The 20,322-nt window shown below is 35.6% G+C and overlaps 1 protein-coding gene across 2 annotated transcripts in view; it reads left to right on the top strand.

Annotated features, from left to right (window-relative positions):
• The window catches only part of FGD3 (FYVE, RhoGEF and PH domain containing 3), a 1,715,774-nt gene that overhangs the window by 83,875 nt on the left and 1,611,577 nt on the right, over positions 1-20,322 (top strand). For both annotated transcript variants that reach the window (XM_044078146.1, XM_044078147.1), the window contains exon 3: positions 3,256-3,445. In XM_044078146.1, coding sequence (XP_043934081.1) covers positions 3,256-3,445 — 190 coding nt within the window. The remainder of the gene's footprint in view (positions 1-3,255; positions 3,446-20,322) is intronic.

Below are 20,322 nucleotides of genomic sequence, written 5' to 3'. Positions count from 1 at the left end.
TGTTTGAGAAATTCTGGCAATTTCTGAGAAGTAACTTAGCAGATGGCAGAAATTGATTCTATCAGTTTGCAAGGCAAAGCAAGAAAGATAAAGAAGATAGTCATCAGACCCAATTTAAGGGTTGCCAGCAACAATCTATTCACAAGTCTAGAGGACATCAGATGCAGATGGAAGTAGTACTTCCAACAGTTTTCAGATGAAAAAGATCCCACAAATGTTGTACTGTCCCATGCACAGCACACAATGAAGGAGGAGGTGCAGCACTAAAGAACATAAAGTCTTTGAAACCAGCAGGCTTTGAAGCCACAGTAGATATGATTGAGATGTTGGGTTAGTTAGTGGCAAATGGCTTCTGAGAGTACTCATCACTGTATGGAGAGAAAGGCTTATCCCAGAAGAATAGAGAACAAACATTCTAGTGCCTGTACACAGGAACAAAGGGAACATTTCACATGTTTGGGCAGTGCAGAGGTATCCAGCTCCTATCACACACTATGAGAGTGCTGGAGAGGGAGATGGAAAAACAGATATGCAGAGCAATAGAATGTAAGATGGGAAACAGTTCACATTCAGATCAGAATGTAACTGGTGCAATGTTTACAGTGAAACAGTGAAAATGAAGCCCAACTAAGCATTCCTAGACTTGCTGAAAGCCTATTATGACAAGGTTTCAAGAAAGCTGATTTGAGTAGTCCTATGATGATTCAAAGTTCTGGAAACATTGATTGAATTAGTGCAGGCATTGTGTAAGGGCCTAATGATACAAGTGCAAACAGTTTTTAGGTTCACAGAGTTGTTCTCATCAGGATTGAGGTGCATAACGATTTAGCTCTGAAAACACCACTGTTGATTCTTAGTGATGGACTACATTAGCAAACAGGACAGAGCTGCTGTATTCAGACAATGTCAAACTACAAAAAGGCTTTGAACAGAAGCTTCAACAAATGATAAGAGACTAGAATACAAAGCTGAAGTCACATGGGAAAAAACTAAATTCTGACAAGGCTGTCATGATAACAGTAAATGGGAGAAATCAGGAGAAGCTGAAAATTGAAAGAGAAGGTTAAGTAGTAAAATGTAACAGCTTCAAGGATCTGGGAAAGGTGGTTAAGAAGAAAGACTGCATGACTGAGGAGGTGAAGGCTAGAATCAGAGGTGCTGCAGTCAACTGGCACAGCATGTCAGGCATAGTGTGTGACAGAGGAACGACAAAGAATCTGAGAAGGAAGGTGTACAAAAACATTGGTGTGACCAATGCTTCTATATGTCACAGATACCTGGAGAGTGAAGACAGAGCAATTGAGGAAGCTTGAGATAGTGGAGAAGAAGAGCCTGAGACAGGTGTCAGATTAAGAAGTGAGAAAAGCAAAGTGGAAGCCATAGTAGCCCTTATTGCAGAGAAGGTCAAGGAGAACATATTTCCGTGGCTGTTACATGTGCAGGAAAGCAAAATACAGTTATATGAAGAACAGACAGAAAGAAGGCAAGACGGACAGGGAGATGTCCAGCCAAGAAATGGATGGATTACATGAGAGATGATCTGTAACAATTAGCTATGACAGAGGAAGAAGATAGGAGACTGGCACTGAATTTTGAGAAGTGGCGACATTGACGTGACATCCCTTCCCCATGTAGAAAAGTAGAAAAAGAGTTGATGATGATATCATATTACCTTTTGTCACATCATTTCTACCTATATATTTGTGCTTTTCAAATTCATTGTATAATAGCTCGTCTGTGTTAATTCTCATGCATAGGTTTGTATGTTGATGTTTTTATGCCAGTACTTTTGATTCTTTTCTTCTTCAGACTACATTGAATAGGGTCCTCTTGCCCAGTTGGGTAAACAATAGGAATGAATAAATACATAACAAGGTATTTGCATTGTTTATTATTTAACATGTTTTTTAATTTGCCTACAGTTGCTCTTACCTCCTGCTCAACTAACTAATCAGCATCTTTGGCTCTGTATGATGTACCTCCCTTTAAAAATATTTATGGACAGCTTGGCACCTATATCAATAACTTACAAAAACTTAATCATGTACTTTTTGTTAGAAATTGATACGGACTACTTTGGAACAGTGAAATACCATCAGAACCCTATGGATGTTGTCATTTTCAAGGGTAGTGTGCGCATAGTACTTTAGTAAAATCTGATTTTGTCATTTAATTTAATAACCTGTGAATATCCAGTAATTGTAGAGGCCTAGAGTGAATAATATTTTTAGAAACACAGCAATGAATTTTTCTTTTGATGTGGTAAGCACTGACTGTATAAAAACAATAAATACACTTAAAGGGCTTTAAATATTGTAAGCTAATTGTAGTAATACAGTAGTGCAGCCTTTTACAGAGTTATAAAATATGTAATGGTTGCCATGGGTTACTGCTTACGTATTATCCATGAAAGAAAGTAACGCCCTGTGCAGTGATGATAGATGTCACATAATCAGACTTGTTTCTCTACTTCTCATCTTTAAAGCCACTATGCTTTTCACTTTTAAAGTATTATCATGTATCTGTTATGACAATTATTTTGATAGACCATTGCAACATATACATATGTTTTATATATCTGGTGCGTATTTTTCCTAACAAGCTACATTTTTATTATGACAATATGTGACAGATTTCAAAAATGTAAAAGAGGCAGGAAGCTGTGGGAAAGAGTTTACCACAGGAAATAAAAGAAACCTTTATGAGCCTTTAACAATTTTCACTACTGTAATATGCCATGTTGTGTTAGAAGCTTTTCAACAGTTACTTACCAAACTATGCCCTTTTACAGTAAAGCATATATTTTAGTAAACTAAGCATCTCTTACATATCCATTCAGCATTCTGCTGTACCGTTTTTCATCTAATATTGTATTGCCATCATTACACTGCAGAACCTGTGTCCTTTTGTTGCATCCTGTTTAGCAACAAGGAAGTGGTAACTGAATTCTCAAATAATGTAACTCTAAGTCATAGGCAAGTGGCGGTTGCTAAATTATGTATGTTTCGCTCTAAGATTGGTTAGACTAACCGAGATCTGCATGTTCAAAACATGTTAGTGAGAAATGGTTTCAAATTTGCTGTAATTCACAGTACATATTTTAAGTTTAGACTATTAAATATGGGATTTGTGTTTCTGATGTTTTCTGCGGCCCTTCTGAATCAAGGAGTACTTCCTAGGAGAAAAGCAGCTCAGAATATATGCACTGAAACAAAACGCTGAGGTTGTTAACCAATGTGTAATTTGCTTTGATAGTACCTCCTAAACCTCCTCACCTTCAGTCTGCTGGTTCTGGGAGACATTTGCAGAGAGTCCCTACAGCTTCATCCAGGCCGTCATCTGAGGTCCTCGAATTAACAAAATACACCATCTTCACACAACACTTAGAAGGCAGAAGACAAGCAGCAGCCAGTGTGTTTTCAATTAAAACATTTAAAGGTGCCAGGTATGTAAGAATATGCATTATTTCGAAACAGCATTACAGATGGTGGGTAGGATGAACAATTTTCATGCATCAAAAATGCAGAACTCAAGCAGATTTTAATTCAATGTAACTGTCAGCTCTTCCTTTCCTTCACAAAATGCTTGCAGTATGTTAGCTTATGTTCTGCTTTATAATCATGTATCAGCCCCAAAGTATTTTTTCATCAAAGAGAAGTCACACATAATCTTTTTGATAGTAATAAGAAGATGGAAAACAATTGTTAGATTAAAAGGACCATATCGGGTCATAGTAGAGCACTGAACTTAAAGCAACAGTTTATTTTTATATGCAGTGGGAATGTGTTCTACCTTGGTAAATACTGCATCAGATATCAAACATATACTGCATAAGTTTGATCAGCATTTACTATGTCGATGAGATAAGATTTTGTTAAATGACACAGCATGCCTGTCATTACTCATAACTCTAGTGACATAGGCTTGAGAATTAATGTAAACTGTCAAAGGAATTGTGTGTATTAGTGTTTGACAGAAGTGATGGATACAGGCAAGAATGTGGACAGTCTTAAGTTCTTGAGTGATATACAAAAATGGAAAACATTTAGTAGATATGAAGCAACTGTATGACTAATCCCCCCCCCCCCAATTAACTATACCTGGGACTTGTTTGGAAGAAGGAAATGGAGAAAAGTAGAGCTTACCCCCCCCCGTCTATTTTTATATATATATATATATATATATATATATATATATATATATATATATTTATATATATATATATGGGAATCCGTCAATATGTTCGAAGTTTCACTACTTCGAACCCCACTTCACCGAGTCCACTTGTTCGAAGTAGTGAAATTTTGAACATTGACTTCGGCAGTCACACTACAGTGCGGAATGGGAATATTCCCTTATCCCTGATGTAGTGCAATCTCGGAGAAGTAGGGGGTGTGTGGGGGGTGCAGGGGGCTTGCCCCTGTGCAAAAACATGTTTAAACATGTTTTAGTGTTTGTTTTTTTTTTTGGGTAGCCCAGGAAACTAGACTTCAGCAAAAGTACACTTTCATTTAAGTGGACTTTCACTGAAGTATAGGGTCTACTGCTCTATTTCGAAACAGTAGACCCATATATATATATATATATATATATATATATATATATATATAAACATATATAGGTCCCTTCATTCCCCACCACATACTCATCAGACATTTGTACTGAGATCATGGAGATTATTTTTTTTTTGGGGGGGTATGGAGCTTACTGGTGTTGATAATAATGATGATGGTGATGCTGATGCTGAGGAATTATCAATTATCAGGGCTCAGAAGCTGATTATGCAAGGTGCGAAAGACTTGGCAGCAGTTGTTAAAAAGTATAAATATATTCACAAAAATATCTATTTGCTGCAGTGTGTGGGTCTTCCTTAAAATCCATTATATTTAGATGTGTCATGAAATGTAACCGAGTTATCTAAAAAGAAAAAGATAATCTAAATTACTTAGTCAAGTGTACATCAGCAAGGTTTTTTACTTAGATGCACTTTTCGGATATGTGACTCACTGATCACTCTCTCGGTAGAGAACTACTGTCAGTATATTTTTTTTTTGTGTTTTCTGAGTCTTTAGGTTTTTTATGTTTCTCCACGGCTGTATGACCATAGAGTTATTATATATAAGAAAGGGGGTATCATGAGGTTGTATGACCATTGAGTTATATATGAGAAATGAGTTTCATGAGTTGAAGCATCTTCCAAACTGAGGAAAGATGGGGTGTCATGCTTCCAAACAAAAAATGCACTGCTCTCTTACATGATGATGATAATATTAAAGCCTATCATATTGGAGTACTATGTGTCTCTGAAGTGCAAGTCTTTATGAAATGAAATTAATAACCTATTTTTTTCATATAGTGGGTAAAATGATAATATGTACACTTGTGATGCTGATGCAATATGGTGATGTTGGTGTAGGCAGCATGCCAGCAGCAGATTAATATGATGCTTTACCAACACGAGATTGTCCATGATATTTATCCTAACTGTATGGAATATTTAAAAGCCATTGTGGCAACACTATATATGACCTAGATAGATAGATATAACCTGATGCATGTTTCCTGTGCAGCCTGCCTGATTATTGTTGACCAAAAGCAGTAAGTAAAGCAAGCAGAGAAAGCCAAAAACCAAACAAAGGTAAGTATTTTATTTTTCGGAATGCAGTTTTCCATTTCATTTCCTTCACTTTCCAAGCAATGTTACTTTCTTAAGAATTTATGATCTGTATATTTTACCCCTTTTAAATTAAAATTTTCAGAATGTATACATACTAGGAACCATGTAACATTAATTATAATCAGGGCTTTAGAAGGTTAAAAATTCTGAGAAGGCACAAGATAACAGTATCACTGGGGGGTGGGGTGCTTTCTGCTCAAAACATCTAGGAAGCATTTGTTTTCAAATAACATTTGACATCTTCTAACATGCCACTAGTAACTTATTTGACAAAAATATGGCATATCACATTGACACTTTTTTTTGTCTTTCTGAGGATGTCATTCATAAGATGTGGTTTCATAAATGGGAAAGATGTGGAAGCACAAAAAGGGTTCACAATCAAAGCTCACTTGGGAGGGGGAGGGACAGACCCATAATTTTCATAGCATGCTCTGCTACATTTAGAATATCCTTGTTTGTGAACACCTAACACAGCAGTGTAAAACATCAGCCAAAAAGAGTTTTACTTTCCAAACTCTGAAATTACCATTTCTTTTGTTTTCCCCTGAAATCGGTATTTTGTATTTTCTTTGTTACCAAAGTAACAAAGAAAGCAGATGGTCTAGCTTCCAAAACTAACTTACAAATACCATTGTCTCGATACTAATCATGACTAAGGAGACAAGCACCATTACAGAAAGTGCATTCAGCTGGAGGAAATTTTGATACTTTAGCATCCTTTAGGTTTCAGATCCCAAGCCTGAACAGCTTAGCCAAAATGTGACTACTGCATACTTTCTCAAGCAGTGATGAAAAAAGGAGTCAAATTATGGGTCAGCACACCTGCTTCTTTAAATTGTCATTCTATGAAGCTAGCATCAATGAACTGAATTCTCAGGAGAGGCCTTTATCTAAAAGGCAGATATAAATGGTTATGTAACATCTAACAGAGCAACAAGATAGTAATGATGATCTGCTATCCTCATTGAAGCTAAAGCCAAAACTTTTGTACTTACTGAGAGATCTGCACATTTATATAAAACAAAATACCATGCAATGGGAAGAAAGCAAAACACACACACACTTACTAAATATACTGTATCTGAAGTCAGTGATGTATTTCTGTTTGGGGAGATTTTCTACATAGGCAAAATGTGTGTGTATATGTTTATGTCTTTGTGTGAGTGTATGCATGTGAGAGTGAGAGAGACAGAGAGATCTGTCAAGCTATTATTTTATACTAGTTAAGCAGTGCTTTTGATGTTTAGCGAGTGTAAAAATATAACTTAACTGAAACAGAAAAAAGTGTGTGTGTGTGTGTGTGTGTGTGTGTGTGTGTGTGTGTGTGTGTGTGTGTGTGTGTGTGTGCATGTGTGTGTGTGTGCACATGCGTGCGCGCGTGTGTGTGTGTGTGTGTGTGTGTGTGTGTGTTTATGTTTCTGTCTGCCCGTGTGAGTGAATGCATGTTTCTGTGGATGAAAGGTGGAGTGAGTATGTACATGTGCGTGTGTGCATGTGTGTGTGCACACGCGTGTGTGTGTATTAACAGAAAAGAAAACAAAACATATTAGCTTTTTTTCTATTTGCATATATTATACATGAAATATATTTGCTTTCTTTGTAATTATCATCAGTCCAACTTCCTTCCCTTAAACCATACACCTCCTCCTCCTGTCATTAGCATGTATTGTTCCTACAATTTCCATTAATTTCTATGTATTTTGCTCATCCCCTTTTCTGAAGATTCTTCTTCCAGTGCTTTCAGTTATTTTATTCTTTTAATACAGATGGTTTAGACTTTGATTTTGGTTTTCTAGTAACTGTTTTTTTTTTTGCAGCCAACAGAATTAAACTTAATTAAGCCTTACTATGTCTATAGACAGTTTGGATCCTGTACCAGTTGAAAAAGTCATATCCTTAGTTATAGCCATTTGCTCACCCAATATTTCTGACAGGCTACTCTGAAATTAAAATCTGCCAACTCATTACACTCCCAAAATTCATTTTCCCAGTTACCTCTTTCTTCCCCATAATACCTCCAATATTTATTATCAGCCTGAGGAAAAATTTGTTGAAGTCTGCTCGGGATATAAAAATACCTATACAAACACTTCCAAGCAAAGATACTAAACCGTCTGGACTTTGTTGCATACTTGGGAACCCTACATATGTTCTCACATTCTTTTCTTGTGAATTGCTTTTCCAGTCTCTCTTCCCAATCTTTTCTAACTACTTATGATTGATTCTTATAGTTATTATACTAATTATCCCATTTCAACAGCAGCTTCTGCTCTAAATTTCACTAAAACCCCCACCAGATTAGGTCTTTCATTTAAGATTCCCCTATCCCGTCCTCTTTGCCTATACTCTGCTATTCATCCCTGGTAGGGAAGGCAGACTCTAGCCTAAAATCCAAACATCTTTTTGACCTCATTCCATTCTTTTACCTTTCCCTCTTAAACCCAATGTCTTGGTTCCTTTCCAGTTTTCTCTAGTAAATTTTAGCCCCCTGTTGCCTGTTTTCTGTACCCATACTTGCAGTTATCTCTATTGGCAAAATCTCCTTTCTCCATTCTCTTGTTGTTTGCTTAGTTCTTAGAATACTTTATGCCACTTTACAAAAATAGCATTCTGTATGGTTGTTGTTATTCTCCTTAAGGATGTGCATCCCAAATCCCACTCTTTCTATATTTCTCAAACTCTCCTCCCACTTCATCATCATCCTTTTCCATTCTGAATTATAACCTTCTGCTTTTCTGATGCATATGAGCCTTCACTGAATAGTTCTAAAATATCCCTTCAAATCAGGTATTCCTAAACCACCTTGTCCTTCTAGAAAATCAAGATATTCCACTTAAGTCTTGCCATATTCCCCTCCCAGATAAATTCCTTCTATTATTTATTAATTATTGCCCACAACTTCTCCTCTGTTTGATAAAAATATGCCTAATCTGCATATAAAATCAGATGGACCAAAAACATTTTCACTGCTTGTAGCTTAATATCCATATCCTTAAACAAGAGCTTCCATTTTTTCAACTTTTATATTATCTTTTATTTAGTCTCTTCATGCATGTTCTTAGCCCTCTTAACCCATACTGTTAAATACTTCTTCTTATTCTAGCCCCATAAATATGGGTATTTATGCATTTTGCCTTTGTTTAATCTTCATTAATTTCATATCCTGGAATGACATGAGACTATCTCAAACATTTCCACAAGACTGGGGTGTCTTTTTCTGAATTTATTAGGTAGAAAATAATATCATCTGAAAATAAAGCCAGCTTTTCTTGATTACTATACCAATTATATCCTTGCATTTCTGAGTCCCTTATTTTCTTTGCCAATTGCTGTAAATATATCAAAATGGAAATAGGACACTTTTGCCTGATTTCAAGTCATCAAAAATAACTTATCAGAGAGGAACCTTTCCACTTTAATTCTTGCCTCCAGTCCTTCATATATCCTTATAATTAACCGAATTATTGCATCAGGGAATACAAATACTTATACTGTCATACTCATAAAGTCCTAGATTACTTTGTCAAATGCTTTCTCTGTATCAAGACCCACCAACAACAGCTGTTCATTGTTCTGTTAAGGTTGTCAAATGTTTGCTTGCCTTCCACAAAACCAACCTGATCTATATCTATCAATTCTAGGAATATCTTTGCCATTATTTTGACTAGTATAGACATATATACCTTATAGTTATGATTTAAAATTTAAATGAGTCTGTATAAAGCTGGGCCTGATTGCTCTTTACTATCCTCAGGTAATACAGATACCATAGCTTTCTTCCAAGATGTTGGTGCTTCTCCTCCTTTTAAAATACTGTTAAATAAAATCTGCTAGAGCTTTATCACTTTCTTCTCTCCTAAATTCCATATTTCCACAGGAATACCACCTATGCCTGAAGACTTTCATGAAAATTTATTATACATCACCATTTTTATCTCAGTCTACCTATCTAAATGTTAGCTGTTGAGCCTTGCCTACCTCTAACTTTGGCATAATTAAGTTTTCCATAAATATTTCCATTTGTGCTCTTTCTTGATTTTTACATTTCTGTACTTTATACAAATACTTTAAAACTTTCCAAAATACCTCTAAAACTTCTTCAGGATCTCTGGATATTTTTCTTTTTATAGGTTCCCTAAGTCTGGCAAAACCCCATTCTGCTTTCTGCTGCCTAACTCATTGTGCTAAACGTTTTTGTGCTGTGGAGTTACTATCAGAAAATAGCTCTTAACAGCAATCTTAATAAAGTCATGTATATTATTCAGATACTTCCTTCTTTTCTGTTAAGCACTCTGTAGTTGCACCTCCTCTTATTCTGTGATATTTCCCATATTCTGCAATACTTTAAACTTTGTCTGCACCTCTAAGTAATTCTTATTAGTTCTTAACTATAGCTCTTTCTCTTTTTTCTACTGTTTTTAAACTTTTTTCATTGTATCCTATTCACTAGCTTTAACCTGTATAGATATTTCTGTCTTCCCTAATAATTCTCAGATAACTTCCACTACCCATGTCTTAAATTCCTTTCTTTTTAACAGGTAGGTGGTAAAGTGCCAATGTCTCACTTTTGCTTCATTACTCTGAACTTTTATCTTAGTTTTTTATTGGTGCCTGATCTGAAATAGCTATTGGATGTGTGGCAAAGCTTTCAATTAAATGCACATGTTCCTGTGAAATATAATTTCTGTCTAGTCTAGCTCAGTTATTGTACGTTGGGGAATACAACATAAATTCTGTCCAAGTTCCTACTACTGAACTGACATCTTCCATACCAAATATTTTCAGACATTTTTTCAGAAATCTATACTGTTTTGTTAGATTTTCTCTTCTAGATCCCCCAGTGCATCCTCACTGTTGCAAATCAAGTTCCATTCCTTACCTATTAGTAATGTTCCATGCTGAAAGCTAATTATCTCTCCAAAAAAAAAAATCTTAAGATTCATAATAGCAGTTTTTGGTGGAATATAAATTCACAACAACATCTTCCTGCTCCCTTGCCTATAGTCCTTTGCTACCACAAATCTACTAGTACTGTTTTTATTTCCTTCTATCACTATTAGAGCCCTTCTAGCAGTTAGTATAATTACTCACTTTTACTTGGTCTCTGATATTTTGCTGAATATCCATCTTAGAATCCTTTCTTTATCAAATTCACATGATCATTTCTTTCTAAATGTGTCTCCTGCAGCATTACTATTTGCACTCTGCATTTCTTAATATAGAATACTCTTTTATTTTTGTCCCCATACCCATAAAGCCATTTATGTTCCAAGATAATATGGACAGCTTAGCCATTATGAGAAAAAATGTTGATCCCACCTTATATACGTGACAGCGTTTTTGAATGTGTTTTTCCAGTTTTTGTGCTACATGCACACACTGCGTTTTGGCTGACTGATCTTTTATAAAATCATTTTTTCTCATCTCTGTTTGAATGTATGTCACATTTTTAAGAATTTTTGTTTTAATGGCAACCCTCAAACAAAAAAATGAATACATTTTCAAAACATCCCTACTCGCTTTTAACTTAAAACAAACTCAGAAAATTATGTAAAGCTTAAAAAATGAAGTTCATTACCCCTGACAGAAAAAGTGGACCCAAATTAACAGCTGAACCCACAGACATTACCTAACCTAAAATTAAGGCTAACCATGCTAAAGTGCATACTACAGTCTGTGTTCCCAATTACACTAATTGTTATCTGTTTTTTCTTACCTTTTTTCCCCTTCCAGATGTGAAAGAAGATACATAATTATTGATGTAATTGTTGCAAACATAACACAAATGTAACTGTCTCTTGCATTAGTCCTCTGGTATCTCCTTCTCGGTGAAGTCTGAACAGAAACTTGTGACTTTCAACTTTAAACTCTCCTACAGATTTTAAGGACTACAGACATGCCAACCTCAACCTGCTCCATGAAGAAATATAAAAATTCACTATACCCCCTCAACCTTGATAGAGCAACAAGCTTCACTAGGGAATTCTGTGCATATTTAGAAAATGTGTAAAGGTAGCAGTTCCTAGCAGAGCCAATTCTTACTGGAAATTAAAAAAAAGCAGGTAGTCCACTACCACAAATAAACTCTACAACAAAATAAAGAAAGTTCTTTTCTTATATAGTGGAGCCAACGCCCCTGTTCTCAAGGGAAATATCAAATGTATTGAGAAAAAAACACAATCAGGTTCACTGAAAGAGCCCATGAACTTACATGCCTCTGGAGGCAAAGGTAATTATAAAGCCAAATAAATCACCTTGGTAAACCACCAAGGTGATCCACTATTATAAATAAACTCTGCAACAACAACAGAAAAAATACTCCTTAAATTACTTAGTTGATATAAAACCACTCTTCTCAAGGAAAGTAACAGAGTAGGCAAAGCAACAGCCCCAAAACACATAATCAATGCCTGGTAAGAAAACATAGTACATTTTATGAAATCACTTTTCTTAATGTACTACAGCTCCTTATTTGGGAATCACTAAAGACTCAACCCATAGCTGATGCTGTCTCTGAGTTAAGTAAAACCTCATTAGGTATTGTAAACACACTAGCCCACTTAGAATAAAAACAGTCAAAGCCAAGCCTACTTCATGGCTTATCCTTAGCAACTAAATAACTCATGAAACAAACAGACAAAGCATGGAAGGTCTTGACAAAAAATAAAACAGCTCCAACTTTGCTAGCATAAAGACAACTAAGAAACCCAACAGAACAACTTTATCATCAAAGATAAGAAAATCTGTTACTCACCTAATCAAAACATATATATTAATGATCCCAAACTATTTTGGGTCTCAATCGATAAACTGTTAAATTGAGGATAAGCTACACCTCCAACACCAAACACATGGAAAATAAATGATACCATAGCCAACCAATTCAATACCAACTTTATACAGACAGTGCAGTCATTAACCTGCCATGTGACTAATCAAGCTTTTGATATCCCTACTCAAGTCAAATAGCCTCCTTCAATATTTCTCTTTCCAACTAGTTCTCACAGATGCTATCAAACATATCAAAACATTAAAGCCTACTACAACTATCCCTGGCAATCTTCCTGACGAATAGCTTAAAATAGCAGTTGAGACTACTGCACATCTAGTTTTAATTCTGATAAATCAGTGTGTATCTGAAAACAAAGTCCCTGTACCATGGAAAAAATCATTCATTATTCCACTGCACAATGGGGTAATCAATACAATTTTATCTCCCCTATCAAAAATATTATAAAAATATATATACACAACTTGCCACCTAATAGATAACCAGCTTCTGTCTTCAACCGAACATAGTTTCCATCCTCATCATAATTTTATTTTTTTTAATACTGCCAGCACCCATATTAATTCAGGAGGCTTAGTCTCCACCATCTTTCTAGATGTCTTATGTACAGACTCTCATCCTAAGGGCTCATCAGTCCTTCACTGCAGTAGGTCTGCAGCTACCTGTCAAACAGAGCACAAGCAGTGAAATGGAAAATGATTTCTCCAAGCTCTTTCCTGTAACTAGTAGTGTCCCAAAAGGGTGTATAACAGGCCTCATAGTTTTCAACGTATTCATCAATGACCTCTATACTGCTACAAAGAATGGTACCCTAGTTCAAAACACTAATGAATCAGCTTTAACCTTCTCTGCCAAGTCTGTCTTTAAACTCCAAGACCTTACAGAACAATCCTTTTTGTCAACTGAAACATTGCTAAATAATTCACAGCTACTGCTAAACTTTAAAAAAACTAAATTACTGCTGTTTACCCCAAAACACAACTCTACCAAAACAACAGTATACCCTATCATCTCTGCCAACAACACCGTGATAGAATAAGAAACCTACACAAAATTACTGGGTGTCATCATAGATGACCAGTTGAAATCCAACCACTGTGTATCACATGTTGTTAGAAAAGCACATCAAAAGCTAGGTACATGTACAGAGCGAGAACATTCATTATTGGCATAGCCAGCAGAGGTATAGCCTCTACTTTCTTACTAGCATCTCTTCTCTATGCTTCCCTGATCTTCACTAACCGTCAAGTCTAGCAACTGTCCAAAGTCATGCAGTGAAAGTAGCCAAATGTCAATAAACTATAACAACAGAACACACTACTGCCCAGGTGTCAGAGAATTAATCTGGCTAGAACTACTTATCACCTAGCTCTTTTTTAGCTAACTGCAATGTACAGACTTCTCTGTAAGCCAGAAAATTGCTCAGCCTTTAACAACTAAAAACAGCAGTACTTCCCCAATAGAATTTTATTCTCTTGAAAAAATCAAAAATCACTGTAACCAAATCATCTAACACTGCAGCCGACTCTCTATATTCAAACAGCTTAGCAAAACTATGGAACCACATTCACTACCACTGAAATCCATTCAGAATGCAGATTCATTAAAAATACAACAAAAACTTCACCTATCAAATCAATGGATCTGCTCCTGTATATATCCAGGGTAAATGCCACTGTTATCTTCAGTTTGCCTTATTATCAAACCATTTATTTTCATTCAGAATCCTATGCCCTACAATTAGTCTTCATAAATACCTGAATAGTTGTACTAACATCTCCCAGTCATATACACAGTTTTATGACACCCCTCACTCCCCACCTCCATGCTTCTAATATAAACCGTATGATAGCCATATATATAATTATATATGCATCTGCTGTATACACCCACCTTTTAACTTCAATATTAACATTTTTGTCCTACCTAATTTCTTCCCTAACCTCCATTTCTTTGAATTTGTAAGCAATAATCACATGACCTTTTTATCTATTTGAAAAGCTCATTAATACAACTCTTCAGTATCTGCTAATACATATGTATTGTTCATACTATAATATTTGCCTTTTTTCATATGAATGTAATATAATAAAGGAGTGTGTTAACTGTTAATGTATATTACTCAATGTCTGTTCATGAATATTATTGAATGCTTGTTTAAAAGTGTTTGTAATATGTTCTATCTTTTCTCCCGGGGCCTCTGCTATAATGTTTTTTTTGACTAAACCCAGTTGGACAAACCTGGTAAATAAAAGCAAGTAAAATAAATAAGCAATCAAATAAAATAAACTATCAAAATAATTGCAAAAACAAATGAAAAAAAAACACTATGAGGCAGAGTGAAGGAGCCCGTGAACTTACAATGGCCTCTGAAGACAGAAATAATTATAAGTCCTTTTTCAGCTATGTTAAAAAAAAAAACCCAAAAAGAAATCCGCGGTATCCCTCAAAGTCTTAGAAAAACCCAGTATGCAACCTATACTGGGTCCAAAACAAACTAAGAAAAACTTTGCAGTGTGGAGGGTGTGATGTTCACTTCCTAAATTATGTTATGCACTTGGTTCACTTAATAAAAAATCGAACTTTAAAATATAACTTTAAAGTACATGCTACAAAATAATCAAATAGAAAATAGTAGATAGTCCACAGTTGAGCTAAAATGGAATATCCTTTATTGAAAATAAAGTTTCAGTGAAGGCTATTCCACCACAGTTTATTTAAAAATGGAATATCCTTTTTTGAAAATAAAGTTTCAATAAAGGATATTCCATTTTTAACTCAACTGTGGACTACCTACTATCATCTATTTGATTATTTTGCAGAACATATTTTAAAGTTATATTTTACAGTTTTACTTTTATTAAATGAACTAAGTGCATAACATAATTTAGGATGTGAACATCACACCCTCCACACTGCAAAGTTTTTTCTTGGGATGTTCAAAAAAAAATAAGAAACAATGCCCTAAATTGCTCTGAATTTATCCATAATGACAACTTCTATTCTGATTCAATAAATGTTGCCAATATCCTTGTAAACAAATTTAGTGCTACCTTCACCTGTAAGGCCTCTGTCCAAAGCCTAGAAGTACTCATATCAATTACCCCCCCCCCAATTATTTGTAGAAATCCTTTACTGAAAGTGTTAACCAAGAATAAAAATACTTCTTCCATGGGACCTGATGATATAGCTCATTCTTTCATTAATAGTGCTAAACATGCCTTTGCAGATCCACTGCTTAATTTTTTTAACCTATATTTAGGTGCTGGATTTGTCCCTGATGAGTGGTGCACTGCAGTGATGATTCCAATCCACAAGGCTTGCTTTACAACTGACTCAGTTAATTACAGACCTGTCAGCGTTATAAGCCTCATTTGCAAAGCCATGGAACATTTTATAACTGATATCATAAACTTCAATATCACAAATTTTATTAGACTTGTCCCACAACAGTTTGACTTTGTGAAGTGTTGATCCTGTCTATTGATTCTGGTAAACTTGATCCAAAGATAATACAAAAACTGAAAAACTGTAATCTCTTGTTTATATGGATAGTAAGTAAAAAAACAGCAAGAATGCCTTTAGTCCCTTTAGTTTTATATATGGGTCAGACATATTATCAAACAAAGGAGAAGTTATGGGCAATAATTAATAAAAAGCTGAATTATTTTTTCTGCAATGGGAATGTGTAAGAGTTAGGTGTGAGAAGTTGATCCTTCCAATAAAACAAGGTGGTTTAGGATTACTTGATTTGAAGGGATGTTTTAGAGCTGCACAGTTAAAGCTCAAAAACATAACACAAGCAGAAGGCTGTAATTCAAACTGGAAGTGATAATAATGATAATTATGATGCAAGAGAAAGTTCAAGAAATAAAGATGGAGTGTGATTTTGGATACAGTTCCTTAAAGACAATAAAATCAACCATATATAATATTATATTCATAAAGTAGCAGAAAGTATTCTATCTTAACAGTAAGACAACACGAGAATTGAGAAAAAAGATTTTGCCTATTGGAATGACTGCAAATAGAAGTATAAAAATTGTGCAAGATAGGGCTGGGATTTACTGGATAAAACTGGCAAGAGGACCAAGGTATTGGGAGCAAATGATGTTTGGACTGCAGGCTAAAGACTGCCTTCCCTACCAGGGATCAATATCAGAGTATAGGTAAAGAGAAACAGATAGGGAAATCTTAAGTGGAAGACCTGCTGTGGTAGAGTTTTTTTTTTTAAATTGAATCTAGAATAGAAGCTGCTGTTAAAAAAAGGATAATTGCTAGAGCATGTAAAATATTGCATGATAATGATAAGACTCAATATGAGGAAGTTAGAGAAGGTTGTGAAGACATACTTCCAAAGCAGTTTACAGGGGAACAGTGGGAGTACATAAGAATGTCTCACAGGTATGCAACAAAGTCCAGAAGGTTTAGGATCTTTGCATGGAAGTGTTTGCATAGGTATTTTTATACCCCGAGTAGATTTCAAAGAATTTTCCTCAGGTAATTAGAAAATGTTGGAGGTGTGATAGGGAAGAAAAATGTTACTTTCTTAACTCATGTGTATTATTTAGAAATATTGACAGAGCAAATGAATTTAAGTAAGGAACTGATTATTTTGGCCTGGGACACAGGATATGATTTGCTTAGAGATAGTAAGGCCTTTTTAAGTTTAATTTTGTTGGCTGCAATTATTGGAAAATGGAAATCAAGGTCTAAACCAACTGTATTTGAAGTGTTGAATATTATAAAAGAGATAAAACAACTGGATGGGGGAACTTTAGAAAAGGGAAGGAACAAATTCATAGAAGTAAGAGGAAATTGTAGGAACAATACATGTAGAATAATGTTCAGGAGGAGGAGGTTCATATGTTGTTACAAGGCTAATGACCACTATTAGGGCTGTTATAAGCCAATATTTGCACCTCAAAATCATGAAGTTTAAGGGAAAGGAAGAATTCAGCAATTTATGTTATGTTGGACTGATGATAATTAGAAGGAAAGAAGAATTGTGATGTATAATGTGTGCAAATGGAAAACAATGTTAATATGGTTTGTTTCTATTTCTATTAATATATGTTTGACTATGTAAGTGATAAGTTTATAAAGGTGTTAAAAAGAATTGGTGAATAAAGCAGATGGTTTATAAATAAATAAATAAATAAATAAATTCCTATAATGGCTAGTAATATTTTGAGCAAAAATGTTTCACTTGCCATCTATGGACTACCAGCACCTGAACTGTAACATTGATTTAGTGCAGTTTAGAACCAGAATCATATCTGCAAACAATGACCATGGAACAACATATACAGATAAAACTACACAGTTAAATAGAATGGTCCCTAAGATAACCTCTTGAATATTTTGCAGCAAACTTCAGTTTAGTTAAATGTTATAAGTCTGAATCTCATTCCATGGCATAGAGGGATGGAGAGTTGACTATAACCTTGATGACTTGAGTTTGATTAACAGCTCAGGCTCTGGCGGTGACTACCCTGAGGTAATGGTGGTGGTGGGTTAGTTGGAATAGGTTTATAGTCTTCATAGGTAGGTACTAGCCTAGCTGCTATTGTGGTTAATTTTTAAGCCTATCCTAGGAAAGAGGAAAATTTCAGTTTGCAAGTCCTTGGGGAGGATAGGGGATCTGTCTGGTAAATGTGGCACACCCTGGTCTGTGCTTCTTTACTTGTTGACTTGCTGCCATTATGATGGTGGCTGGTGAAATAAACAAGGTGGTATCAAGTTAGGTAACAGCAGTAAAGTCTTGCTCGATCCACCCTGTTAAGGACTTATTGTCCCTGCAACTCAAAAGTTTCTGTCCTGCCACATATATGATGTTCACCCACTGGCTCAAACCTCTGTTAAGGGGGAATGGTAGTTTTAGGAATATTAGGCTGCAAGGTTGTTCTTCCTCTAACAGGAAGGGTTTTCCTGCAGTGCTACAGCAGGATTAAAAGAAAAAACTGTCTAGGCAGATAAGAATGGGAGAGAGAGAGTCCACTAGTCATAGAGATAGTTAGATGACAAGGTTGTTCTTTCACTTGAGAGGGAAAGCCTAACTGCATGTTTATAATAATATTTGGCCAGACTGCATCTTGGACAGTAAAGCTTGAAAGAAATACAAATTAATTAATTGGAGGTATGGGCAGGCATCAGTGGAAAGGAGAAAAGAGCCAGAAATCTTATAGTTCTTTACAACAGTCATTTAGTTAAAAAGAGCAACAGACGTTTTTTAAAATTATGTTCAACAAATATCCCATACCAATGCAAAAGCTTAACATTCTGAGCTCAAGTTTTAAACATGTCATCAGCTGAAGTATAGTACTATGTTTGATTCAAAGTATGATTTGCAAAAATTACTTGAGGCATGACACTGTACTGCGGTGGTGGTGCTGTGGTAGCGTTCTCGCCTCACAGTTAGACGTTGCCCGTTCGATTCTCAGTTAGAGTGTCTTCTGTATGGTGACATGCGTGAATGGGCGTTCCTTCATTGAAGGATGTGCGTTAGGCCCGGCAAGCCAGCACGTAAAACTCTACTGCCAATCATTAGCGGACCGGAACTCCGCTGTGGCGACCCCTAACCAGGAAAAGCCGAAAGACACACAAACTTGAGGCATGACACTAACAACTGGAATTGTGCAGTAGCCCATAAATGTTTCACAGCAGTATCAATAAAAATGACTATCCTGAAAATATCATCCAAGCATTCAGCATAATAAAAAAGTTATAATCGTGTGCATCAATCAGAAATTATTTTACAAAACATAAAATCAAATTGCCAAAAACAAAACATTTCAGATACCTATTTTATATATGCAGTAAGAAACTTGGTGGTGTACAAAACAATTCAGATACCCATTTTATATGTGCAGTAAGAAACTTGGTGGTCTCCAAAGCACAAATATTATTGAATGCCCAGGGACTTTAACATACATTTGCTGGGAGTGCAACTCCCTTGAGCATTACTGCATGCATAATATGTAGTTATTATTTCCTGTCCATTACACTGTGTATACACTACTTTATCTGTTTTTATCTGTTGTAGAAATCTCATTTGTGTATATTGTTTCAAACATTAGATTTATTGCATACTTTTACATTGTCATGATTCAGGCTACGACTAAAAAAGTCCAGTTCAGCAAGTATACTCCTCTGTTTAACAAATTATTTAAGTAAATACCTGTAGAGTAAAATTAATCTGTAGAGCAACTGAGCAACTATGGAGGGAAGAAGCTCTATTTATCATTGTCAAGATGGAAAAATTCAGGTACCGAGAGTAAAAGTAATTTATTAGCACCCAAAGACAAGAAGAATGAGACTGAACATTGTATAATGCATTCTTTGAATACTAGAAAATACAGTTGTGTAAGTAAACTTACCATAACACTAGCTGTTTGAATAATAACAGCTGCAGTAGTCTTAGCTATATGAGGTTATATCCTGCTAAGGATATTATAGCCGGCCAGCTTCCAAAGCTTCAGGGTACTTTCCCGTGCCCAAATTGTCAGGCAACTTGAGCTGAGCTGAGCTGAATGAAATACAAGTTTGTGCCCCAAGCCCTTCACAGCTTCCCTGCCAACTGAGACTGCGAGGCTTAGCCCTAAAAGTACAATGATGTGAACAGCAAAAATGTAAATGTCCACACCCTGGCATAAAAAACACTCCAAAGAAAAAGGGATCGGAGTGAGAGGGTGGCTACTGCAGCAGTGATCATTCAGACATCTACTGTTATGTTAAGTTTATGTACATTAACTGTTCGTCATACTGATCACTACTGTAGTAGCCTTAGTTATATGCGTGGATCACCCTAGCTTACAACATTTGGGAGGTGGAAGGAGAAGATTCCAGGATT

The sequence above is a fragment of the Protopterus annectens genome, chromosome 7.part0 (genome assembly GCF_019279795.1).
Source record: "Protopterus annectens isolate FY-2018-M chromosome 7.part0, PAN1.0, whole genome shotgun sequence".
Taxonomy (NCBI): domain Eukaryota; kingdom Metazoa; phylum Chordata; order Ceratodontiformes; family Protopteridae; genus Protopterus; species Protopterus annectens.
Note: the sequence above shows the minus strand (reverse complement) of the source record. Positions and strands in the feature narration are given on the sequence as shown.